The sequence below is a fragment of the Myodes glareolus genome, chromosome 6, assembly GCF_982192425.1.
Source record: "Myodes glareolus chromosome 6, mMyoGla1.1, whole genome shotgun sequence".
In the NCBI taxonomy this organism is placed as follows: domain Eukaryota; kingdom Metazoa; phylum Chordata; class Mammalia; order Rodentia; family Cricetidae; genus Myodes; species Myodes glareolus.
In genome coordinates, this window is record NC_142031.1 from 103,071,812 (window position 1) to 103,094,230 (window position 22,419).

General features: G+C 38.6%; 1 protein-coding gene across 5 annotated transcripts in view; it reads left to right on the forward strand.

Annotated features, from left to right (window-relative positions):
* The window catches only part of Herc6 (HECT and RLD domain containing E3 ubiquitin protein ligase family member 6), a 57,416-nt gene extending 36,846 nt beyond the window's left edge, over positions 1-20,570 (forward strand). For 3 of the 5 annotated variants that reach the window (XM_087907453.1, XM_087907452.1, XM_087907455.1), the window contains 10 exons: positions 3,728-3,832; positions 4,694-4,801; positions 9,801-9,935; positions 11,127-11,270; positions 13,535-13,701; positions 15,234-15,297; positions 16,538-16,608; positions 18,474-18,657; positions 18,781-18,883; positions 19,892-20,570. In XM_087907453.1, the coding sequence (XP_087763579.1) occupies positions 3,728-3,832; positions 4,694-4,801; positions 9,801-9,935; positions 11,127-11,270; positions 13,535-13,701; positions 15,234-15,297; positions 16,538-16,608; positions 18,474-18,657; positions 18,781-18,883; positions 19,892-20,106 (1,296 nt within the window). In that variant the 3' untranslated portion in view covers positions 20,107-20,570. The remainder of the gene's footprint in view (positions 1-3,727; positions 3,833-4,693; positions 4,802-9,800; positions 9,936-11,126; positions 11,271-13,534; positions 13,702-15,233; positions 15,298-16,537; positions 16,609-18,473; positions 18,658-18,780; positions 18,884-19,891) is intronic. The other 2 variants (XM_087907456.1, XM_087907454.1) reach the window with 2 other exon arrangements.
* Positions 20,571-22,419: the final 1,849 nt, after the last annotated feature.

Consider the following 22,419-nt stretch of genomic DNA (forward strand, 5'->3'; position numbering starts at 1 on the left):
TCCATTGATTCTTTGTTTTGTTTTCTGTGTTTTTATTTTGTTGATTTCAGCCCTCAGCTTGATTATTTCCAGTCTTCTACTCCTCCTGGGTGAATCTGCTTCTTTTTTTCTAGAGCTTTCAGCAGTGCTGTTAAGTCTCTAATATAAGATTTCTTTGTTTTCTTCATGTGGGCACTTAGTGCTATGAACTTTCCTCTTAGCACTGCTTTTATAGTGTCCCAAAGTTTGGGTATGTTGTGTCCTCATTTTCGTTGAATTTAAGGAAGACTTTAATTTCTTTATTTCTTCCTTGACCCAGGGGTGGTTCAGTAGTTGACTGTCCAGTTTCCATGAGTTTTTAGACTTTCTTGGGGTTGAATTGTTGTTAAATTCTAACTTTACTCCATGGTGATCCGATAAGACACAGGTGATTACTACATTTTTTTTTTTTTGTATCTGTGGAAGTTTGCTTTGTTACCGAGTATGTAGTCGATTTTGAAGGTATATTCTTTCCTGTTTGGGTGGAATATTCTATAGATGTCTGTTAAGTCCATTTGATTCTTTACATCTGTTAGTTCTCTTATTTCTCTGTTAAGTTTCTGTCTGGTTGACCTGTCCATTGGTGAGAGAGGAGTGTTGAAATCTTCTACTATTGTTTTGGGGGTTTGATGTGTGATTTGAATTTTAGTAATGTTTCTTTTACATATGTGGGTGCTTTTATATTAGGGGTATAGATATTCAGATTGAGACTTCATCTTGATGAGTTGTTCCTGTTATGAGTATAAAGTGTACTTCTCCATTTCTTTTGATGGATTTTAGTTTGAAATCAATTTTGTTAGATATTAGGGTAGCCATACTTACTTGTTTCTAAAGTCCGTTTGCTTGGAAAACCTTTTTCCAACCCTTTACTCTGAGGTAGTGTCTGTCTGAGGTTGAGGTGTGTTTCTTGTAAACAGCAGAATGTTGGATCCTGTTTTCATATCCATTCTCTTAAACTGTCTTTTTATAGGTGAATTGAGTTCATTGATATTAAGTGATATTAATGACCAGTGGTTGTTAACTCTGGTCATTTTTTTGGGTGGTAGTGTTTGTGTGTTTCCCTTCTTTGAGTTGTGTTGGTGGAGTGTTGTCAGCTGTCTGTGCTATTGTGGGTGTTGTTGGCTTCCTTGGGTTGAGGTTTTCCTTCAAGTACTTTCTGTAAGGCTGCATTTGTAGTTACATATTGTTTAAATCTGTTTTTGTCCTGGAATATCTTGTTTTCTCCATAGATGGTGAAAGAAAGCTTTGTTTGGTATAGTAGTCTGGGCCTGCATCCATGGTCTCTTAGTATCTGCAGCACGTCTATCCAAGACTTTCTGGCTGTCATGGTTTCCATTGAGAAGTCAAGTGTAATTCTGATAGGTTTACCTTTATATGTTACTTGACCTTTTTCCTTTGCAACTCTGAATATTCTTCCTTTATTCTGTATGTTTTGTGTTTTGATTATTATACGGTGAGGGGATTTTTTTTTATCTAGTCTATTTGGTGTTCTGTAAGCTTCTTCTACCTTCATAGGAATATCCTTCTTTAGGTTGGCAAGGTTTTCTTCTATAATTTTGTTGAATATATTTTCTGGGCCTTAGAGCTGGAATTCTCCTTCTTCTACCTCTATTCTTAGGTTTGGTCTTTTCACGGTGTCCCAGATTTCCTGGATGTTTTGTCTTAAGAATTTGTTGGATTTGCTGTTTTCTTTGATCACTGAGTCTATTTCCTCTATTGTATCCTCAGTGCCTGAGATTCTTTCTTCTATCTTTTGTATTCTGTTGGTTATACTTGTCTCTGGAGTTTCTGTTCATTTACCCAGATTTTCCATCTCCAGCCATCCCTCGGTTTGTGTTTTCTTTATTACCTCCATTTTGGTCTTCAAGTCTTGAACTGTTTCCTTTACCTGTTTGATTGCTTTTTCTTGGTTTTCTTGGGTATCTTTGAGGGATTTATTAATTTCTTCTAACTTTTTGTTTGTCTTCTCTTTCATTTCTTTAAGGGAGTTTTTATTTCCTGTTTAAGGGTCTCCATCATTTTCATAAGGTTATGTTTAAAATTGTTTTCTTCTACTTCTTCTGGATTAGGATGTTCAAGTCTTCTTGTTGCGTGTTCGCTGGATTCTGGAGTTAACATATTGCTTTTCAGGATGTTGGAGGAATTCTTGCATTGGTACCTACCCATCTCTTCCTTCAGATGAGGCCAGCAGAGTCTTGGCATCTTGGTCCAATCTTTGCTGTGGCTGACTGTGTACTTGGGGGTTTTTCTTGGTCTGCCCTCTGTTAGGTCCCCTCAGCACTGGAGCAGGCTCTCAGATTGCCTCTGCCCTGAAGCAGGCTGTGCTCTCTGGATCTGCTCAGCAGGGAAGCAGGGCCTCTTGCTGGGTTCCAAGGACCTTGCAGATAAAAAGGCAGGCTTGGGAGGCATGATGGGACAATACAAAGAAGCCCCAGAGCCAGGAACACTTCCTGCTGGCTCCTGGACCCCTCCACCCTAAAGCAGGCTCTTTAAAATATTTTAAATTAAGATGCAGTAGTATCATTTCCCCCTTCCCCTACTTCCCTGCAACCTGTAGCACAAGTTCTAAAATTGGTATTAATAATAAAAACCCAGAGTCAGATATAGGGGTTAGTGCTGAAGATCAGAGAAAAAGTGTCCAGCCACTAGAGAGTTCTCACCTCTACCAATGCTCACACCAAAGGGCCAGTCCTGTCCTCAGAGTGCAGTGCTCCTCAGACTGCATCAAGCTTCTGTCACCTGTTTTATATTCCTCTCTGCCCAGCCATGTCACTCCTGTCTCCACCTCCCTAGTGCTGTGATTAAGGTGTGTGACTCCCTAATACTGGAATTAAAGGTATGTGATACCACTGCCTGGCCTCTAGTGTCTAGCTCTGCATTCTAATCTTCAAGCAAGCTTTATTAGTTACAGATGGTTGTAAGCCATCATGTGGTGCTGGGAATCAAACTCAATACCTTCAGGTCCTCCAGAGGAGCAACCATCTCTCCAGCCCTCTGCAGAGAAAACTTTAACAGAACCTTTATTCTTCTTGACTTGCTTTTGTATTGCCTGTGACTGATTTGATGCTAAGTGACACCAGAGGTTCTTGTGCCACCAAAAACCTCTTTCAGAGCACTTGCATCACCTTCTTTGAGGTCCATCCCTAACATTCCCTATTGGAAAGAGCTCCTCATCACTGTGTTCCTACCATGGCCTACACTACCTCTGTCATTATTCTGACATGGAATTTAGTCCCCCTCAAGATTATTTTTTATTTTAATTGAATTTATTGAGATCTTTGTAAAATGCCTACAAGTGTCTTATATAGATTTATTTTCGAATATCTAAAGGATTTCCTCAAGCACTATAAATATATGTAAAATTGAAAACACAGAAAGACACAGACACACAAATTGACAGACAGCTAACATTTGTAGTATAAGTAAAGGAAAGAATTCAACTGTCTTGCAAATATACCGAGGGCTTGGCATTAGAAACACCATGGATAAGCCAGAAATTTTTTTTAATGACTGATAGATACCATGTGAAAAACTCTTGACTTTTTGGTGAAATATGCTGAATGAAGCTTATGCCATCGAACTCAACTTGTCTAAAACACCCCATTCCATCATTGTCAAATGCATATTCAGTTATGCATGTAAATGTAGGTGTCATGCATTACATCATTTACTAGTAGAAAGTGAAATTCCAGGCCATGTTCTCTTTAAGGTTAACCATCGACTGCCAACAAGTACTTTCATCATTAATGAGCTTTCTGCCATCTTAAACTTCTTTGTGGAGGAAAAGAAACTGTTTCTCAAGTATACAAATCAGGTAAGTATGACATATTCCCTTGTGAAAATGTTCATGCCATAAGGCAGGACATGTTAGCAGTTGTGCACTAAAAATGCCTTTATTATAATACTAAATTGGCTAAATTGCACGGCCATTGAAAATTTAAACATTTTGCCCACAAAACAAATTATTGTCCTATAAATGTGCCTCCAAGGGCTAAGGTTGGAGCTTAGTTGGGAGTGTTTGCTTAGCATGAATTGAGGCCTGAATTCTTGATTTCCAGTACTGCATAAATCAGGTATGGCAGTGCATGCCTGTGATCTCTACACTTCAGTGGAGAAGCAAGGATCAGAAGTGTGAGGCTGGGGCAGGAGAGGTAGCTCACTGGTTAAGAGAACTAGATGCTCTCTTCCAGAGAACCTGGGTTCTGCTCTTAGCACCCATATGGTAGTTCACAACTGTCTGCAACTCCTTTTCAAGGGGACAGAGACCTTCTTTTGGCATTTTTGGACACTGCAGACACTGCGCACATCTGGGGTACAGACATACATGCAACAATAAAACACCCAAACACTTAAAAGAATAAAGCAATTTAAATTTTGTAAAATAGTTTAAATTTTGAAAACACAAGAAGTGCAAGGTCGTCCTCTGGTATGTAGTGAGGTTGAGGTCAAACTGGGAATTATGACATTTCATCTTAAAAACAAACAAGGAAAGACAGGTAGGCAGAGAGAGGAACAAAAGGAAGGGGGTGCTTCTTGCTAATTAGATTCTTAAAAATAGATTCAAAAGATCCTAGCAGTATATAAAGTGATAAAATTAAGGAAAGTATTGAATGTTATTTTTATTTTTATTGTCGAATTTGTTGTTTGCTTATTTTTCTTTCCATTTTTTTCTTAGTTACCTTCCGAATCCTCTGGTCTTGTTGTTTTGAATGATTTTCTATTTGGTTTCAATTTGCCATGCAAACTTATGTTAATGCAATGGGACTTATGTGCAAAACTGAGGGTATGTATGTTTTTGTTTCCATGACAACATAACTGAGGCTGTATACTTTATAAAGTGTTTTTTTAACTTGTAGTTTTAGAAGTTCATCAATGTGATGTAGGAATCCCGATGTGTCTATCCTCACTTCTTCACTACCCTATCTCTCACCACCAGCATTAAAATAGGAGAAGCACTAAAGGATTTTGCCATGTATTGAAGGGGCCAATTGCGTTGTTTGGCCTCACTTTATAACAGCCTGTTCTGATAAAGAATAACCTCTGTGTGATTAAGAGAAATCCCTTCCAAGGGTAGTGTCCCATAACCTAATTGTCTTCCAGAGGTCCAGTTTAGAAGTTAATTATCACCATGCTGGAGACAAAGTTTCACAGAATTTTTTTTGAGACATAGTCAAATGATATTCAAGCCAATATGGGTTGCCATTTTTGTCATAAAAATTCAAACATATATAAAATAAGAATAGTGGTACTCATCACCAAGGTCATCAGGTGTAAACATTTTACCACAAGTGTTGGTCTCCCACTTTAGTTATTTTGCAGTCACTACTAGTTTTCTCTTCCGAAGTATTTTAAGAGAAATGCCAGCTCGGATTTCTTTCCAGTATTTAATCCCTTAATCTTCTAATTCCAGTTACCTCATTTTTTGTGTGTGCTGATTTTATTATTTAAGGGGTCACCTCACGCTTCTTCCATTTTAGAATTTCTTACCAACTTTTAACACTTTTGCACAGATAGAAAAATTATCTAATAGATAGATCTCAATAGAGCAGTATTTCTGATCCCACCATATCTAAGTCATTATTTAGAATTCTGAAAAAAAGTTTCTTGGTTAATCCAGGCTATTTGATTACTCACATAACAAAGCAGTGCAATGTTTAACTTTTTCTTTTTAATTATTAAATGTTGCTAGAGTAAACTTTGTATTTATTTTTCCAATCTTTGTTCCCACCAACAATGTATAAATCCCTTCTTTCAGTCTTTCACCAATGCAGAATGCTAATGACCTTGTGACCTGTATCAGTCTGACCAGTCAATCATGATTTGATTTAATTTGAGCATCTCATTTTGCATTCCAGTCCTCACTGTCTGTACGTGACATCATTTCCCTAATAAGCTATTCTTTTCCTCTCCTCATTTTATCTGATTTTAACTATTGCTATGATCTTAGTGTCAGTCTTCAGATGTTTTTTAGTTCATTGGAACTTGACTTATAAGCATCAATATTTAACACTATTTTATTAATTCTTTGATAATTTCATATATACTGTATTTTCATCATATTAACTTCTCATCAAACCCCTCCAGATCCATTCTCACCTCTCTACCCATCCAACTTCATGGTCTTTCTCTCCACCCATGCCCGCTCCCTTTTTAAACCCTAGTCCAATTTGTGTTGCTCAAATCCTCTTGAGTGTCGAGCCCACCAGCAGTCACATCCCTCTGAACAGTTATCACAAAACAGTATCTCTTCAGCAAGGAGTGGAGGGCTTGAACTCATCCCTTCCCATGACTCCACGCTGGGATTTGTCTGGGTTGAATCTGCTCAATTGTTGTGCCTGCTGTCCCAATCACTATGAGTTCATCTGTGCAACCGCCCTATTGTGTTCTGAAGACACTTCCCTTGTGTTTGCCTTGTGTGTACTGCCTCTGGGTTTTACATTTTTCCCACACTCTCTTCTGTGAAAGTCCCTGAGCCTGTAGGGAAGGGGTAGGCTATGGACCCTATTACTGAAGATGTTGAGTACTTGATTCATAGAACATGGAGAAATCAAGCAGTAGACTTGGAAGCTGCATTCCTACTGACTAGTTTTCATGGTACTGGGAAGTGCTATGTGCACTGCCTCAGGAGCTAAATAATCATCAATCTCACTCATTTGTGGATCCTGCAAGCTACAATAGTGACTGTCCTGGCAAGATATGCCCAGTGGTGCAGCAGTGACATGAATGTTATGGAAATAACCAGCTGTTTTCTGGTTCAATTTAAAGCCTACTCTGGAATTAAACCAATACCTGGCACCATTATTAGGGCCAAGGAAACGGGGTTTAGGTCCTTGGGAGAACCCACTACTATTATTCTACCAAATGGACATGACATCAAAACAATCACTGAAAGCTTTTTGCTATACCCATAGATTACTAGTGAATTTCTTAAACTTCATCAACTAAATGGCTTCTTATAGTGCATGGCAATTAACCCAGAAACCCATAACTGCTCAAAATTCAAAGAATAAAAGCCTGTAGAGTAAATGGGATAACTATATCCTATAGCCATCATATATTTTCTGAGTTTGAGAAGACGGCTGGTTTGGTCACAGAACTTACTTTCCACTCTGAGCATTTTGTCCCTCTCTCACAACTGTATTGTTACTACACAATATTTACATGTTTTCTTTCTGCGTTTCTTGTTAGATACATAATGTTCTTTCCCTAGACAGTGTAACAGTTTTTAAAACTGTTTTCTAGGTCATTTCTCAGGAAAGGTTCATATTGATTTATGGTATTTAGATTTTAATGATTCATTGAAATCCAACATCATAAACTTTATTGTTTTTTATTATAAATTTAAACAATATGACCATCTCTATAAAACCAATAAGTCTAGGACACAACATCCACAAAAGAAGCCATTTCAACAACAACAAAATATTTCCTTTTTTAAATTTTTTTATTATTAATAATTTATAAAAATTTCCACTTCCTCCCCTCCTCCCAATACCCTCCCACTCTCCCCACTCCCTCTCCTCCTCCCTCTCCAGTCCTAAGAGCAGTCAGGGTTTCCTGCCCTGTGGGAAGTTCAAGTTCTTCCCCCCTCCCTCCAGGTCTAGGAAGGTAAGCATCCAAACAGACTAGGATCCCAAAAAGCCAGTACATGCAGACGAAAGCAGTCCCAGTGCCATTATCAATGGCTTCTCAGACAGTCCCTGTGTCAGCCACATTCAGAGAGTCTGGTTTGATCACATGCTCATTCAGTCCCAGTCCAGCTGGCCTTGGACTTGGAGCTCTCATTAGATCAGTCCCCTTGTATCAGTGGGTGATTGCCCGCCTCGCGGTGCTGACTTATGACTTTTGCCAATGTACTATGCCATAAATTCCAGGTTTTTGCAATAAGTAAGCAAGATTCAAGGAATGTCCTAGTACTATCAGTCCAAAACTAAGGGCTCCCCCTCTGCTATTAGTAGCTCTTGTAATCACTGTCATCAGTCAGTTTAATCAAGTCTTTCCTATTTTCATCTCCCTGACACTCTGGTAAAGGGGAAAAGTGAAGTCTTTCCTTCCCAATCTTAACCTCCCCATAAAATTCCTTCAAAAAATTCCTTCCACATATAGTATTTTCTCTACAGAAGTGTATGGAGAACAAGTGGAGATAATTTGGACCATAAGGTCAGATGGAGAGTCTTCATTCAGGTCTTCACCAGGCAAGAGAAATTGCAGGTATTTCTGCCTGCTACAGTCAGTGGTCTGTGCATCCCTCAGAGCCGTGGACAATGTGGTTTAGAAGTCAAGTCAGTGTAGCTGAAGCATCTCAGAACTACAGACTCCTGAACACAGAAGTCAATAAAGAACTGGGGGAAGGGGAATAACAGACCAATCTAGTAGAACTGTATATATGTCTCAGTATGTGGTGGCTGCAGAGATCTGCAGTAGGGGTTCCCCAGTCCAGAGTCACATACATCCTTACCTAAGATGGCAGAAAACTTATAAGGGCAGTCACATCTAATCTAGAAACTTGTTATCCATTAATCAAACTATCACTACTATAAGACAGACCCCAAGGGAACTGTCTTGTCTCATGATTTCTAAATATTGCTTTATTGTCCATGCGGTAGAACTGAAGGCTCCGAGGTGTGTTGAAGGTTAAATCAAAGTTAGCCAAGGCCATTGTTAAACTTCCAATACCAAGGAATTTATGAGAAGCAAGACCAAGGCCTATGGTAGGGAAGAAATATAGATGATTTAGGAGGCTCAAGGCACTCCTGTTTAGAATGGTCAGAATAGTGCTCCAAAACTGTGTGACTCCTGGCGGCACAGTTTTAGAGACTTCCAAAATGGATGGTTATGATTTGTAGAGCGTATCCGCTCAGAGAACATCATCCCTTTGTCTTCTTCCTATTGCTGACAGTTCCCCTTGTCTCATCCACAGCTCTTAGAGTCATTTCTGAGGTTTAGGTGCAAACACTGGGCTTCTGAAGGCTGATGGCAGATTGTTCATGTAGCATGTTTGATGCTACAGGAAGGGATCTTAGAGAGTTTTAATACCTTGACTGTTCATGCCCAGTCACTAATTTTTGCACACAAACATGAGATGTCACAGCTTGTTTGATCCTGTAATTTCATTATCTTACACTGTAAAAGTTTAATAGCACCTTCCTTAAATTATAAATGTATAGAGTATTGGCAATAAGATACAAAAGATATTTTATTAGAAATGTTAAGATGTAAATTAAATCAAGCCCAGTACTTTGTGCCCTCAGGAGGTTTATGGAGGGGTGTATTATGAATTCAAAGAAGTTTGACTGCCTGGTGAGACCTTCAACAAGAGAAAAACCAAAGGAGCAAAGAAAATAAATACAAAAAAAAAAAAAGCTAGGATTATTTTTTGTAAAAAAAAAAAAAGTGGGGAATCAGGTAGACCAGGCTGGTCTTGAATTTGAACCTGGTATATAATCAAGGCAGTCTTTAATTTCTTTTTAAAACATGTTTACATTTCTGTGCTGTTTGTGTGTATGCTGCCATCCACATACGGAGTTCAGAGGACAACTTGTTTGGGTCCTTTCTCTCCTTCTAGCATATAGGTTCCAGAGAGGGAGCTGTGGTTAGGAGGATTGGCAGCAAGCTCCTTCGCCTTCTAAGCTAGCTCACCGGCCCCAGATCTTGAATGTTTGATTCTCCAGTTTCCACGCACAGAGACTGTAGGCCTGTTTCACCATTCGCTATTATCCCTGATAGCCTTAAAGGTCCAAAGAAGAACGAACTGAAAATTGTTTGTTTTTTTTTTCTAAAAGTGTGACACCATGGCACCTCAAGGAAGCATGAGACCAGAACTCTTAACACTGAGAGTCAGACGAAGTCACCTGGTTGAAGACGCCTTGCGTCAGTTAGGACAAGCTGAAAACTCTGACCTTAGGAAACCACTAACGGTAAAGAAAAAGATCTTGCTGGACTTCTTTTATTGTGGGAGGGGACATTCATAATTAAGAAGTTGCGTTCACAACTATGGTGATTAAGGTCTTAAGGTTTCTAGAAGCTCCCCCTTTCCATTAAGGGAATGGAATGTGGTAAGCTTCCAAAGAAAATAAATCCTGGAGGATAACACTCAGACCAGAAAGAGTGATTTCTCAGTGTGTAATTCAAATTGAAAACAAAACAAAACAAAACAGTTTGATTTTAGAAATCAGACTCTCTTTGTATCTAGTTTTCTTATACTTTCTGGGGATATCGATAGAACATTCTTTCCTCTATAGAAAATGACTGTCCTTAAGAAGAAATATGTTAGCTTCAAGACAGATACAAAATAGACCAAGCATGACAAGACTGTCCATCCTAATCCTTGCCCTTACTATGAGTCCTGACCAGTCCAAAGAGCTTGATCAAAAACCAGCAGAAAAACTTTCTCAGCTAGAGTAAATGAGCGAACACCGGAGGAATAAAGCTTAAGGATGCTCATATTCAAATGCCAGGGAGTAGCAGAGTGCTTGCCTAGCCTGCCTGGAGGCCGAATTCAATCTCCAGCACCATACATTCGATATATAAATGAATGAAAGAAATGGAATCAGCCGGAAAAGGAATTGTCAGAGCAGGCAGAGTAAAATGAAGGCAATACTGGGTCATGAAATCCAGATGCAGGAGTGGGTGCTGTGGCAACGAGCTTACTGCAAAGGTGCTTAGCTCACACTCACTGAGAGGGCTGCTTACCAGAGGTAGAGGCTGGAGAAACCAAAAGGCTGATTATTAGAGACAAGTCTGCGCAGTCTGAAAGCTAATATGAAGACAGCCCATAAGGTTAAATAACTGGAAAATGTCATGACTCAGGAGTTTGAAGCATATCAAAATTTATACCAAGACATTATTCCTTCTTCCAGTGGTGAGTATGTCCGTCTAAAAGATCCATGTACTCACGGTCTTAACAACCTGAGAATCAGTGGGATCTTGGCTTTCACTTCTTGGCAGCAAACACTGAAGGAAAATAGGGTATGAGAAGGTAAAGCAGTGTGTGGGTCTGGCAGTTCTAGAGAATTCGTGGAATGGTCAGGACAGGCCCAAGATATTTCCATAAAGGGCAAAGAGCTATATTTTGACTAAGAGCCTTGAAATAAATTTTCTTCTTATAGGTTGAATTTATTAACGAAGTCAGTGCTAAGAGTGCAGGGGTGAGTTCAGAGTTCTTCCACTATGTATTTGAAGAGATGACAGACCCCAAATATGGAATGTTTGTGTATCCTGAAAAGAGCTCCAAAATGTGGTTTCCAGTCAATGTAAGTTATGTCTTTCTCATAAAACATAGTAAATGCTGCAATGTGCAAACCATAGATAACAGTGTAAAATTAGGACTGTACAACCTGGCTTCTCCATGTTGAGTACTACCTCACTCACGAAGCAGCAGCTGTGCCGTGGCATGATCTGGCAGCATGTAGAACACCAGGCTTATCTAGGTGTGGTATTGCATACTTAACCCCAGTGTTCAAGGCACATGTAGAGGGGCAAAGCTTGAGGGAAGCTTGAATTGTTACTGGTGAGCTCAAGAAAACAAAATAAAACAAACAAACAAACAAAAACAACATCGCTCTGGCCCTACTCAAGATCTCCAGAATCAGAACTCATGACTCATATAAAATCCTCACAGTGATTTGTATACATATTAGACTTTAGCATTAATGAGGTGTCATTGAAATATAATAGACAACACAGAAAACATCCAATTTGATGATATACTTACACACCAGTGAAATAACAAACGTATACACCATTGCCAAAGACTCTCTCACACTCCTTCCACATCCACCCTTCCTAAACAACCACTGCTTTGCTTCCTGTCACTAGAGAGTGAACCGTGTTTTTATATAAATGAAATTAAATATGGTCAAATTTAGTATCTGTCTTTTTAAAGTGAACATAATTACTTTGAGATGCATCCATGCCATGGCATATGCTCATAGTTCATTTCTTATTTTTCAACCGTGGAGTGATATTCTATTGCATGGATAACCTAAAACTGATTATGTAATCACTAAGGAGTGGTTGTTTTTCCTTAATTTTGAGAGTTATAGTATAGAATGTTTCAAATTAGTAGAAACTGTTGATAGAATACTAGAGGTAACTGTTGAGTCTGAAAGTTAATTTGACTGCAATTTTTTATTTTTGTCTTTTTATACATTGTATTATGCAGTGTCTTACTATGTATGCCAAGCTAGCCTTGAACTCACAATCTTCCTGCCTCTGTCTTCTGAGTGCTTGAATTTGGCATGCACCACTTTCAGCAAAGCCCTCACTTTTAAGCATATTCATACTCTTCTGCTCAGTAGAAAACAGACACATACATATCCCCAGTTTTAAAAAAAATGTATATGGCTTGATAAAAGAGCAAAGTTTAACCAGAGTACGTGTTACAAATTAAGGGATAGAAAACAGACTAGGTTAGCAGAGGCCTTTCGAGAGTGTACTCTACTTTTTACTCATTTCAAAATTCTATCTGAGGAGTTAATAACTCAAGGAAAGTGGGAAGAAGATCACTCTGTGAGTTACTGGCCCCCTGGACCGCCAACAGCAAGAATGGCACTGGAGTAAGAATCCTTGAATGTCACTCTAGTGATACTCCCTCCCCTCCCCCCCAGGCTGCAGTTTGGTCCTGGAAAGTTTTGCTTTGTTTTGGTTTTCTACCCAGGACTACACGATGCAGAGAGGAAAGGTAAAGGCGGCTGTATTAGCCTGCTTTTCTTGTTGTCACTTTAATGAGCCACCTGAGTTCTTTGTTAAACAACCTATGCAGCTCAGAGCTCTAGAAGTCCAAGGGCATAGTGCTGACATTCGTTGGCTCTCGCGAGGACTCTGGGCACAGGGTATCATGACAGGATCTTCTGCAGGCTAAGAGAAGACACAGTAAGACAGGATGCCAGAGTGAGAAAGGGGCCCGTGAGAGCTACTCCAATGGTAAACCTCCACGTGGGGCTGCATTGCGGAGTGTGCACTCACATCACACTCATCTGGCATTTGTTCTGCTAACTTGAAGCGTCAGTCTTCCTTCCTCATGGTTGTTTTTTTTTTTTTCCGTGAATCGGAAGGCCAGGACCTTAAAGTTACAAAGGAAAACTTTGTAATTGCACCTGAGTATTTGTTTCTACATTTCAGATATGCTATCAGTAACAAAAGTCCATTTACTTAATGTTCTGTATTATTAATTTATATTAAAAATTGTGCAAGAAGCTGGGCATACTGGCACATGGTCATAATCCCACATTGGGGAGGTACAGGCAAGGTCACCCATAACTATACAGTGAGTTTTGAGAACATCCTGTATGTCTCAAGCAAACAAACATAAACAACAGAATGTTATGGAAGATATTTAAATTTCATTATAACTTAAAAAGAGTATGAAATGTTTATTCTTTAAAACCCAGTTTGTGTCTAACTTGTGATGTTAATTAGAAAAGGGAGGTAAAATTTGTTCTTCACTAGTCTAATTGTGTATTTGTATAACTAATTCTTTATAATACATTAGGATGTTTTCTATTTTATTTCCCAGCCTAAGTTTGAGAAGAAGAGATATTTCCTCTTTGGGATCTTGTGTGGACTCTCCCTATCCAATTTAAAGGTTGTCAAACTTCCTTTCCCACTGGCTTTATACAAAAAACTTCTGAAAAAAAAGACAACTTTGGAAGATTTAAAAGAACTCAGTTTTCACTTGGGGAAGTAAGTAGACATGTTGCTTGTCAAGAACGGTATTAAGGTCAGCTGCTGAAGCATAAATCGTATCACACACAAGGAAGGTCTTCACTTGTAATGCTGTGTGCCCTTTAGATGATCATTAGTGTGACTTGTCAGCCTTCAAAACAAAGAAAAGTCAGATGTTCCTCTGATCATTACTAACACAATAAAAAGAGTCTGGACCTGGGCTGTTTTTCAAAGTGGAAAGTGCTCAGGACAGTTCTCAGAATGCGCATCAGTTATTGTTTGTATCCTACAAATACATACTGTGCTATAAGTGCACATACATGTATAGATATGCTTGATAAATATATGCAGTGTATCAGTGCATATGTATATGGTTGATAAGTAGACACAGTACTAGGTACGCTCATACGCACATATACATGCAATTTTATTTATTTATAAACTATCTTTATTGATAGTGCTATAAGTGGATAGATGTATAGATTTGTTTTATACATAGGTGTGGTTTGTGGATTCAGTGCTTTAAGTTTGGGTGTGTACAGAGATATGATTTACAAATGAAATGTGAAAAGTACACTATGTTAATAAATGTGATTTATAAATATATACAGTGCTATTAGTATGTGTATACAGAGATATTATTTATAAGGAGATAAAGTGCTATAAGTTTATGTAGATAGATGTGGTTTATAAATGTAGTGCTTTGTGTGTGTGTATATATATATATATATGGTTTATAAATTAACCTACCATAAATGCATATACATATGGTTTTTAAATATAGTGTCATAAGTGCAAATGTATATGGTTATAAATAGATATAGTCCCATAAGTATGCACACACACACACACATATATATACATATATTCATATGCATATGGTTTATCAAAAAATAAAAGCATGCTTAGGATCACTAGTAACTGAGTGAGTTTACATGAAATATCCTTTTACTGCCAACACATTTTTCTTAAAGTGTTGACTAAAGATTGAGAGAAATGATTCTTTTTCATGGACTATTAGCTGTAGATTTTTATTTAAGCAGAGTTTCTCAAGATTGGCAATTTTGACATTTTTAGCTTTTCTACTATTAACGTGTTTGATTGGGGTCTGAACCTCGGGTCTCCTCCCTCTTGGACAAGAACATCTACTGTGCTAGAACCTCAGGCATCTGGTTGTTTGAATTCTCTTTGTGGGACATTGTTCTGGGAAGTGTGATGGGTTTACTAGTGTCTGAGAACACTACTCACTAGATGACAGCCCTTAACTATGACAACCAAAGACATCTCCAGACTTTGCAAAATAAATTCTCCCCACGTTAGAGGTAAGGGCTCCTCTGTGCAATCATTTCACGATATGCAGCAGTATCAACAAGGTCGACTAACAAATCAAATTTTAAATCAAGATATCCCTAGGAAGATGAGTGGGAAAGAGCAGGAGAGAAAATTTACACTGAATTTTGTCGCTATTACTTCATTTTTCCCCATTGAATGATTATTACTTTAAACCTTTTCAATATCAAATATATAATTTTAAACTATTTTTTCAATAGGAGTTTGCAAGAAGTTCTCAATTGTAAGGCTGGTGATGTCGAAGAACTTTGCATCTATTTTTCCGTGAGTAACAGAAAAAACTAGATTATAGGTTGGCTTTAATCTGTTTTGGGTGTTTTGTTTTGTTTTGTTTTGGTGAGGAGTTGCTGGAGATTGAGCCCATGCCAAGAAAAGTATGCCACACCACCATTTTATTATAGAACTTTTAACATGGAATAGCCACATTTTAAAAGATAATTTATTTCTGTAAAATTTTTCTTTTACCTGGTTTTCATTTTGTTTGTCTTATATCTATAGACTTTTTATATATGAATACAGCAAACATTCATTTGATTCAAGCAATATCCTCAACTAAACAGGGTAATTTGTACTTGAAATATACAAATATAACATGTATTAAGAAGGGTTTAATTTTTTTTATATGGCAGGGCATGGTAGCTCCTGCCTTTATTTCCAGCAGCTGAGAGGCAGAGGCAAGGGATCTCTTTGTGTTCAAGGCCAGCATGGTCTATATAGCAAGCTACAGATTAGCCAGGATTACATAGAGAGACCCTGTCTCAAAAATCTCAAGAAACTAAATTTGTGTGTGTATGTGTGCAAGCACATGTGCATGTGTGTGTGTGTGTGTGTGTGTGTGTGTGTGTGCGCGCGCGCGCGCGCACGTGCACGCGTGGGTTTAAAAGTCTGGAGTTGAACATGGTGGTGCATCCTAGGAGGTACAGGAGACAATAGCAAGCTTGAGGCCAGCTTGAGCTAAATATGCAGACTCTGTCGCAACAAACAAAAGACCGAACTGAAAAATAGTTATCTATCTCAAGTCATTTTAAATCTTATAGGGAAAATGCATTGACAGTAACAGTGGACTTGTCTTTGTGTGTAACATGAGGGTCGGCTTGTTGGGGTTTCTGTCCCACCTGGTACCCCACAGCCGGCAAGTTCCAAAGAAATCACAGAGTCTACATTAGGTTAAAAACTGATTGGCCCATTAGGTCAGGCTTCTTATTAGTCCTTGTAACTTATATTAATCCATTATCATTATCTATGTTAGCTGCATGGCTCAGTACCTTTCTCAGCGTGGCAGCTCACATGTTGCCTCTTCGGTGGCCTGGGCAGGAATGGCAGAGGGAGCTTCCTGCATCCTAGAATACTCCCAGTCTCTTTGCTCCACCTCTACTTCCTGTCTGGCTTTCCTGCCTATACTGCCTGCCTAGCCAATCAGCGTTTTATTAAAATATGATTGACAGAATACAGATAATTCTCCCACACCATTTGTGTTTATCAGTCGATTGCATTTTGGTTACAGATACACTGGGATCAAGAAGATGTTGACTTAATTCCAAATGGGATCTCTGAACCTGTTAACCAAACCAACAGGTAAAAGCTAAGACCTAAAATATCCACTTTGAATAGGCATAACATGTTTGTATCAATACAATTTAAAATATATTTGAACTTCTCAGATGTTAATTTTAGTTCCTTGTCTTTTAGAATAGTAAATAGGTAGAAGAAGAGAAGAAACGGTCATGAATAAATATTTCTGTTATCTAAGAGACTTTTAGGCCCTATTCTATGCTAAACTATATTCCAGATACTAGTGATGGAGTTGTGAAAAAAGACAAAATGTGTAACTTATATCAGAATGGGTAGAAAGCAGATACCCAAATAGACCACCACGTAATGTACCAAATAAACCAGCTAGTACCAGCTTATGGAATCTGATTGCAAATTTTCATCAATGTTCAAAGGTTATTATTTAAAGTATTAGTAACTTGATGTCAGTCATGGCAAGAATAATTAGAAAAATTGGCAAATGCTACAAATGAGGTTTTCCTTTCTGTCCTTTCTGTTTTCCCTCCCTCTGCCTTCTCTCTGTATTTCCCTTTCTCTGTCTTGTTATATCCTACTCTCCCCCACCTTCCTTTTGGAAAACAGCTCTTAACCATCCAGCAGCATATGACTGGTTGTGAGGAGGACAGAAGGAGGTGGGTTAAACAAGTTAGTTCACAAAGGCAGTTTAAAGGGGTAGGTATGTGTATGTGAGAGAGACTGTTTCTAGTAGCAGCCCCACTTAGCCTCCTTTTCATCACTATAATGGAACATCAAACACTGGGTAACTTTATAAAGAACAGATTTTTATTTGTCCCATAGTTCTGGAAATCTAAGAAGTACACCTGTCGTGGCCTTCTCGCTGGCAGCATCTTGAATGTGAGCGGGCAGCGCCTGACATGACCTAAGGAGCATAAACATGTGTCCCTTTTGGTCTTTCTCACTCACCTTAGAAGGCGACCAGAGTTCAATCTTGCATGGCAATTTTGTGTTACTTGAATCTTTCTCCAAGGCCACACCATAAACACTACAGTCAGATCAAGTTTCTATCTTCATAATACCCAACAATGGGAGAAATAAATGTCAACACATAAATGGGACAGAGTCAAACCACATTCACACTGTGTCACTTGCCACCAGGATATCTATCATACGGTGGAAAGTGCATTCTGCCTAAGACAAACCTTTCAGAACTTGTTTCCACAAATTAGTTGTTGCTAGAAGAGAGACTGGGGGAGGAAAAGAAGTGCCTGCCCCGAGAATGTTACTTTTGTAAGGCAATCTGATGACTTGATAGGAGTTCCCAGGTAAAGAGGAAGCATGCCATGATAAAGAGAATGTTTACACTGCACTGTTCCCTGCAAACAAGAGGCAGCAAGAGAGGAACATAGAAAGGGGAAAAAGCAAGGGTCAGATGGTTGGACTTATGTCCACCCCTATTTTCTTGTGATGTGAAAGCATGTGACATTCCATAGTTAGCATCCTCCACAGAGTTTGGATTCTTGACGATTCTCTTAGCTAGTTACATGAAGTGCAATGCTTCGTCATGATGCTGGAGAGCAGCCAGTAAGGGAAAGAGGCTAAGCTATAATGTTTAGTAGGTTAGCTCTATTAAATGCGTTTTCCATGTTTAATGAGCTCATTGGAACATATCCCTATTGAAAGTCAAGGAGCGCTTATGTTCAGATTGGAATTATAAATCACAACATACCAAAGTCTGAACCCTTCTCTTATAGTCTCTAAGGACCTTTCTTCTAGTTGGCCAGGTTTTTAATCTTCTGGTGTTGTATAGACTTGTATAGCACTACACGGAAGAAATATACTTTTCTTTCTCAATAGAGTAAAAAAAGCAAAATAGATAATATTGTAGTCACTGATAAAGTATGCCATTTTTTTATTTTTCTTCCCTCAAGGCAACAGTATGTTTCTAAGTGTGTTGATTACATTTTTAATACTTCTGTAAAAACCAGTTATGAGGAATTTCATAGAGGATTTTACACAGTGTGTAACCAGGATATAATTAGACAGTTCCATCCCGAAGAACTAATGAAAGCAATAATTGGAAATGCTGATTGTGACTGGAAACAATTTGAAAATGTAAGTGATAACCTGAGTTTTTTAAGTTCACTGATATATATGTCCTCTAAAACCTTCTCTGACTTTTCCAAATTACCCATACATATCTCCCCTAAAACTCTCTTTTTTTCTTGTGTTCTCAAGAATTCACTCTATGAAGAAGAATATCACAAAGCACATCCAACTATTCTACTCTTTTGGAAGGCTTTCCACGAATTAACTTCAGATGAAAAGAAAAAATTCCTCTGTAAGTATTGTGATAGGTATTCATTTTTAATGTAATAGATCATTCTTTTTTAATTTTAAATTAATTTTACATATCAACTACAGTTCCCCCTCCCTCTTTTCCTCCTTCTCCCCCAACCTCCCCTCTTTACCTCTCTCCCTCCATCTACTCCTCAGAAAAGGGAAGACCTCCACAGGGAGTCAACAAGGCCTGGCACATTAAGTTGAGGCAGGACTGAATCCCTCCCTACTGCATCAAGGCTGAGCAAGGCATCCCACTCCAAAAAACCAGCTCCTGAACCAGGCATTGAGCATGGTCCCACTGCCAAGGGCCCCCACAAAAAGACCAAGCCATACAATTGTTATTCACATTTAAAGGGTCTATTTCACTCTTATGTAGGCTCCCCAACTGACTGTCCGAAGTCCGTGAGTTTCCAGGAGCTCGAGTCAGCTGTCTGGGTGGCTTTCTCATCATGGTCTTGACCCTTCTTGTTCAGATAATCCCTCCTCGCTCTCTTCGACTGAACTCCCAGAGCTCAGCCCAGTGCTTGCCTATGGATCTCTGCATCTGCTTCCATCAGTTACTGGATGAAGGTTCTATGATTACAGTTAGAGTATTTGTCACTCTGATTACAGGGGAAGGCCAGTTTAGGCACCCTTTCCACTATTGCTAGGAGTCTTAACTGGGGTCATCCTTGTGAATTCCTGGGAATTTCCCTAGCACCAGGTTTCTCCCTAACCCCTCTGTCGACATATCTCTTACATTGCGCTCCCACCCTGTCCCTCCCTCCACTCAACCATCCCATTCCCTCATGTATCCCATCCCTAGGGGGATGAGATAACATATACTAATAGCATGAATTTGTCTAGGACAAAACCCAAATGTCATGACTTTTTCAGGCTTTACCTGCCCCTGTGCAGTACAAAAAGTGTACTCAATATTTATTAAATATCATCCTTAATTTCTTCCTATTTATCTTGAGGGTTTTTTTAAAAGATGAAATACCTTAACAAAGCTGTCCCTTTCTAGTGTTTCTTACAGGATGTGATAGGTTTCACATAGAAGGCCTACAGTTTGATGGAATAAGATTTCGTTGTCCTCAAACTTTCAGTGAAGAGGATAACCCAAGATCATTGACGTGTCACAATATTCTAGACCTGCCTAAATATTCTACAATGGGAAGGATGAAGGAAGCACTTCAAGTGATAATCAACAATAACAAGGGTTTTGCCTCATGGACCTGATGCTGAAATAATCCACTCCGAGCATTCTCATCACCAGCCTTAGGAATTAGGTCTTTGATTTCTGGGCTCTCCTGTCTTTCCTTAATCTAATTGGTACAAAAGGTTAAAGGATTTTACTTAGAATTAGTTGGACAGTTTTTTGAGATAAAGAAGTTATAAATTAATACTTTTAGTGAAATAAAATTCTGTAAAGCTTTTGATATATTCCTAACCTTGCTATTAGAATGCTTGTTTTGACTGAAATGTTTTCTGAACAACAATTATTATTTAATAATGTGCTAAATATTTAAAGTATTCAGTATTGGGGCTAGAGAGAGAACTCAGTGGTTAAGAGCGCTGGCAGCTCTTCCAGAGGACCAGGGTTCAAATCCGAGCACCTACGTGACTGGTCACATCCCACCAGTAACTCTGGTCCTAGCAGATCTAATACCCTCTTCTGGCCTCCAGAGCACTGCCTGGATGTGGTACACAGACATACATGCAGACAAAAAAATTCATACATGTAAATTAAAAATAAATAAAATAATATTTATTTAAAATGTTGTTGTACCAATAGTAGACTATTGATTTGAAAGAATGTGTAACTCTGAAGATTTAGCAAAAGTATACACTCTTTCAACATGGTTTTGAGATATATAGATGTATATTTTGTATTAAGGAATGTGTTTTGAGTTTTTGAACTTAGTAATTGCTAAATAATTTATTTTCAAAATCTAAGTGTTGAGGTTTATGCTTCTTTGAATATATTTATACTTATACTTATTACAGCATTCTTGAAGTTATTTTAAATGTGGGTACTGTTATTCTGGTAAAATACTGAGCCTAATCTGAAACTCATACCTATATGTCATTAGAAAAATCTAAAGAAGCTGAAATATGTCTTTTGATGATGTTATAAAAATAAATAAAGCAATGTAACTACTGTGGGAAATGGCCAGCACATCTTGCATACTGGTTTTACTTAATGTTAAAATGGAAAGTGCATTACATAGCTTTGAAATGATTTCACAGACTCCTATGGTTTGTCCTGAGAGTGGCATCCATGCTATTGTGACAGGTCCTTCTCATGAAAGCTCCTTTCCTGTAAGGATGTTGGATATCAGACTTAACAGACTTCACATGTGAGTTGTTCACTGCACTCCAAAGCAACCAAATGAATTAATAAATATAGAAGATTATAAAATGATTGTTATTGACAGCAACAATTTTAGAAACAACCAAATCACTAGGAGAAGGAACACTCCAGGTAATTCTCTTATCCCAGCATTGTTCCAGCATTGGACAAAGATGCATTTTTCTGATGTCTCTGGGCACCACCATACCTGTGGGACATATACATGCAGACAAAACATTCATACACATAAAATAATAAACTTCAAGCACTGTATTGAAGAGATATGGAGAGAGTGGACATCCTTGTCGTGTTCCTGAGTTTAGTAGACCCGGATATTAACCCACAAACCTATGAACACCTGATTTTCGACAAGGGAGCTAAACGTATACAATGGAAGAAGGAAAGCATCTTTAACAAATGGTGCTGGCATAACTGGATGTCAACCTGTAGAAGAATGAAAGTAGATCCATATCTATCACCATGCACAAAACTCAAGTCCAGATGGATTAAAGACCTCAATATTAATCTGACTACATTGAACCTGATAGAAGAGAAAGTGGGAAGTAGTCTACAAGACATGGGCACAGGAGACCACTTCCTACCTATAACCCCAGTAGCACAGACAATAAGAGAATCAATGAATAAATGGGACCTCTTGAAACTGAGAAGCTTCTGTAAAGCAAAGGACACTGTCAGTAAGACAAAAAGGCTGCCTTCTGACTGGGAGAAGATCTTCACCAACCCCTCATCAGACAAAGGTCTGATCTCCAAAATATACAAAGAACTCAAGAAACTAGACACTAAAACTCTAATTAACCCAATTAAAAAAATGGGGGTACTGAACTGAACAGAGAATTCGCAACAGAAGAACTTCGAATGGCCAAAAGATACTTAAGGTCATGCTCAACCTCCTTAGCAATCAGGGAAATGTAAATCAAAACAACATTGAGATACCATCTTACACCTGTCAGAATAGCCAAACTCAAAAACACCAATGATAGCCTATACTGGAGAGGATGTGGAGTGAGGGGAACACTCATCCATTGTTGGTGGGAATGCAAACTTGTACAGCCACTGTGGAAATCAGTGTGGCAGTTTCTCAGGAAACTGGGAGTCAACCTACCTCAGGACCCAGCAATTCCACTCTTGGGAATATTCCCAAGAGATGCCCTATCATACTACAAAAGCATTTGTTCAAC